General features: G+C 74.4%; 1 protein-coding gene across 1 annotated transcript; it reads left to right on the forward strand.

The window, feature by feature from the left end:
• Window positions 1-574: 574 nt before the first annotated feature.
• Window positions 575-2,050, forward strand: POU3F3 (POU class 3 homeobox 3). The gene has a single exon (XM_054585347.1). The coding sequence runs from the start codon at window positions 575-577 to the stop codon at window positions 2,048-2,050; it is 1,476 nt and encodes a 491-aa protein (XP_054441322.1).
• The last annotated feature ends 203 nt before the right edge of the window (window positions 2,051-2,253 follow it).

Here is a 2,253-nt window from a genome sequence, read left to right on the forward strand (position 1 = left end):
AACGGCTTCTTTCTTTGTTGTCTCTCGTGAAATCGCCACATAGCAGGTGGATCGAACCCCGCGTCCGGGCAGAGTCCGCATTCACCGGGACAGGAGAACGAGTGGGAGCCGGGCGTCCCGGCTTAGAGCCCGAGCGCAGGCCCGCGCCCCGCCCGGCGAGCCCCGCGGGAGGCAGACGAACGCGCCGGGGCTGGGGGCCGGCCAAGATCCCCCCTGAAGGGGGCGGCCACGGAGCGCGCCCCGAGAAGCTAGCCCCACTCCCCAGAGCGCTGCTCCTGCTGCTGCAGCTGACCGAGGCCGGCCGGCGACCCCCGCGCCTTGACGAGCGGCCTTGCAGCTCCGGCCGGGGGCCTCGGCGGCGGCGGCGGCGGCGGCGGCGGCGGCGGCGGGGGAGGCGGCGGCGGCGGCGGCGGCGGCGGCGGCGGAGGCGGCGGGGCCGACCGGGGCCCGCGGCGGGGGCGGGGGAGGAGTGGGGGGGAGAAGGCGGGAAGCGGGGGGGGGGGCGGGCGCGGCGGCCGCGGCTGCTGCTGCGGCGGCGGTGGTGGCGGCGGTGGGGTGGCGGGAGAGGAGCGGCATGGCCACGGCGGCTTCTAACCCCTACCTGCCGGGGAACAGCCTGCTGGCGGCCGGCTCCATTGTACACACGGACGCGGCGGGGGCCGGCGGCGGTGGGGGCGGGGGAGGCGGCGGCGGCGGCACAGGGGGCGGAGGGGGCGGCCTGCAGCCCGGCAGTGCCGCTGTGACCTCCGGCGCCTACCGAGGGGACCCGTCCTCCGTCAAGATGGTCCAGAGCGACTTCATGCAGGGGGCCATGGCCGCCAGCAACGGCGGCCATATGCTCAGCCACGCGCACCAGTGGGTCACGGCCCTGCCCCACGCCGCCGCCGCTGCCGCGGCCGCCGCCGCCGCCGCGGTGGAGGCGAGCTCGCCCTGGTCCGGCAGCGCCGTGGGCATGGCCGGCAGTCCCCAGCAGCCGCCGCCGCCGCAGGGCCCCGACGTGAAGGGCGGCGCCGGGCGCGAAGACCTGCACGCGGGCACCGCGCTTCACCACCGCGGCCCGCCGCACCTCGGGCCCCCGCCGCCGCCGCCGCCGCCGCCGCCGCACCAGGGCCACCCTGGGGGCTGGGGGGCCGCCGCCGCCGCGGCCGCCGCCGCCGCCGCGGCCGCTGCCGCGCACCTCCCGTCCATGGCGGGGAGCCAGCAGCCGCCGCCGCAGGGCCTGCTGTACTCGCAGCCTGGGGGCTTCACGGTGAATGGCATGCTGAGCGCGCCCCCCGGGCCCGGCGGCGGCGGCGGCGCGGGCGGCGGAGCGCAGAGTCTGGTGCACCCGGGGCTGGTGCGCGGGGACACGCCCGAGCTGGCGGACCACCACCACCACCACCACCACCACCCGCACCCGCCGCACCCACACCACGCGCAGGGCCCGCCACACCACAGCGGTGGTGGCGCAGGGCCAGGACTCAACAGCCACGACCCGCACTCGGATGAGGACACGCCAACGTCGGACGACCTCGAGCAGTTCGCCAAGCAGTTCAAGCAGCGGCGTATCAAGCTTGGCTTCACACAGGCCGACGTGGGGTTGGCGCTGGGCACGCTGTACGGCAACGTGTTCTCGCAGACCACCATCTGCCGCTTCGAGGCTCTACAGCTGAGCTTCAAGAACATGTGCAAGCTCAAGCCGCTGCTGAACAAGTGGCTGGAGGAGGCGGACTCGAGCACCGGCAGCCCCACCAGCATCGACAAGATAGCGGCGCAGGGCCGCAAGCGCAAGAAGCGGACCTCCATCGAGGTGAGCGTCAAGGGCGCGCTAGAGAGCCACTTCCTCAAGTGCCCCAAGCCCTCCGCGCAGGAGATCACCAACCTGGCAGACAGCCTGCAGCTCGAGAAGGAGGTGGTGAGGGTTTGGTTCTGCAACCGACGCCAAAAGGAGAAACGCATGACGCCGCCCGGGATCCAACAGCAGACGCCCGACGACGTCTACTCGCAAGTGGGCACCGTGAGCGCCGACACGCCGCCGCCACACCACGGACTGCAGACGAGCGTGCAGTGAGGGCCAGGGGCGCAGCGACATGAGGGCCCGCCACCGCCGCCGCCGCCTGTGCAGTCGCCGCCACCGCCAACGCCCGGACTGCCCCGGGCCCCGGCCGGTACGCCGGGCTTCCCTCCGCCCAAAGACAAGCTTGCCCACCCTTGGAGGAAAAAAGGAGAGAGACAGATGAGACGTTTTCTGGAGCCCAAGAAAGGAGGGGCAAA

Source organism: Pteronotus mesoamericanus, unplaced genomic scaffold (genome assembly GCF_021234165.1).
Source record: "Pteronotus mesoamericanus isolate MK-2021 breed Mesoamerican mustached bat unplaced genomic scaffold, CSHL_Meso_final contig_121, whole genome shotgun sequence".
Classification (NCBI taxonomy): Eukaryota; Metazoa; Chordata; class Mammalia; order Chiroptera; family Mormoopidae; genus Pteronotus; species Pteronotus mesoamericanus.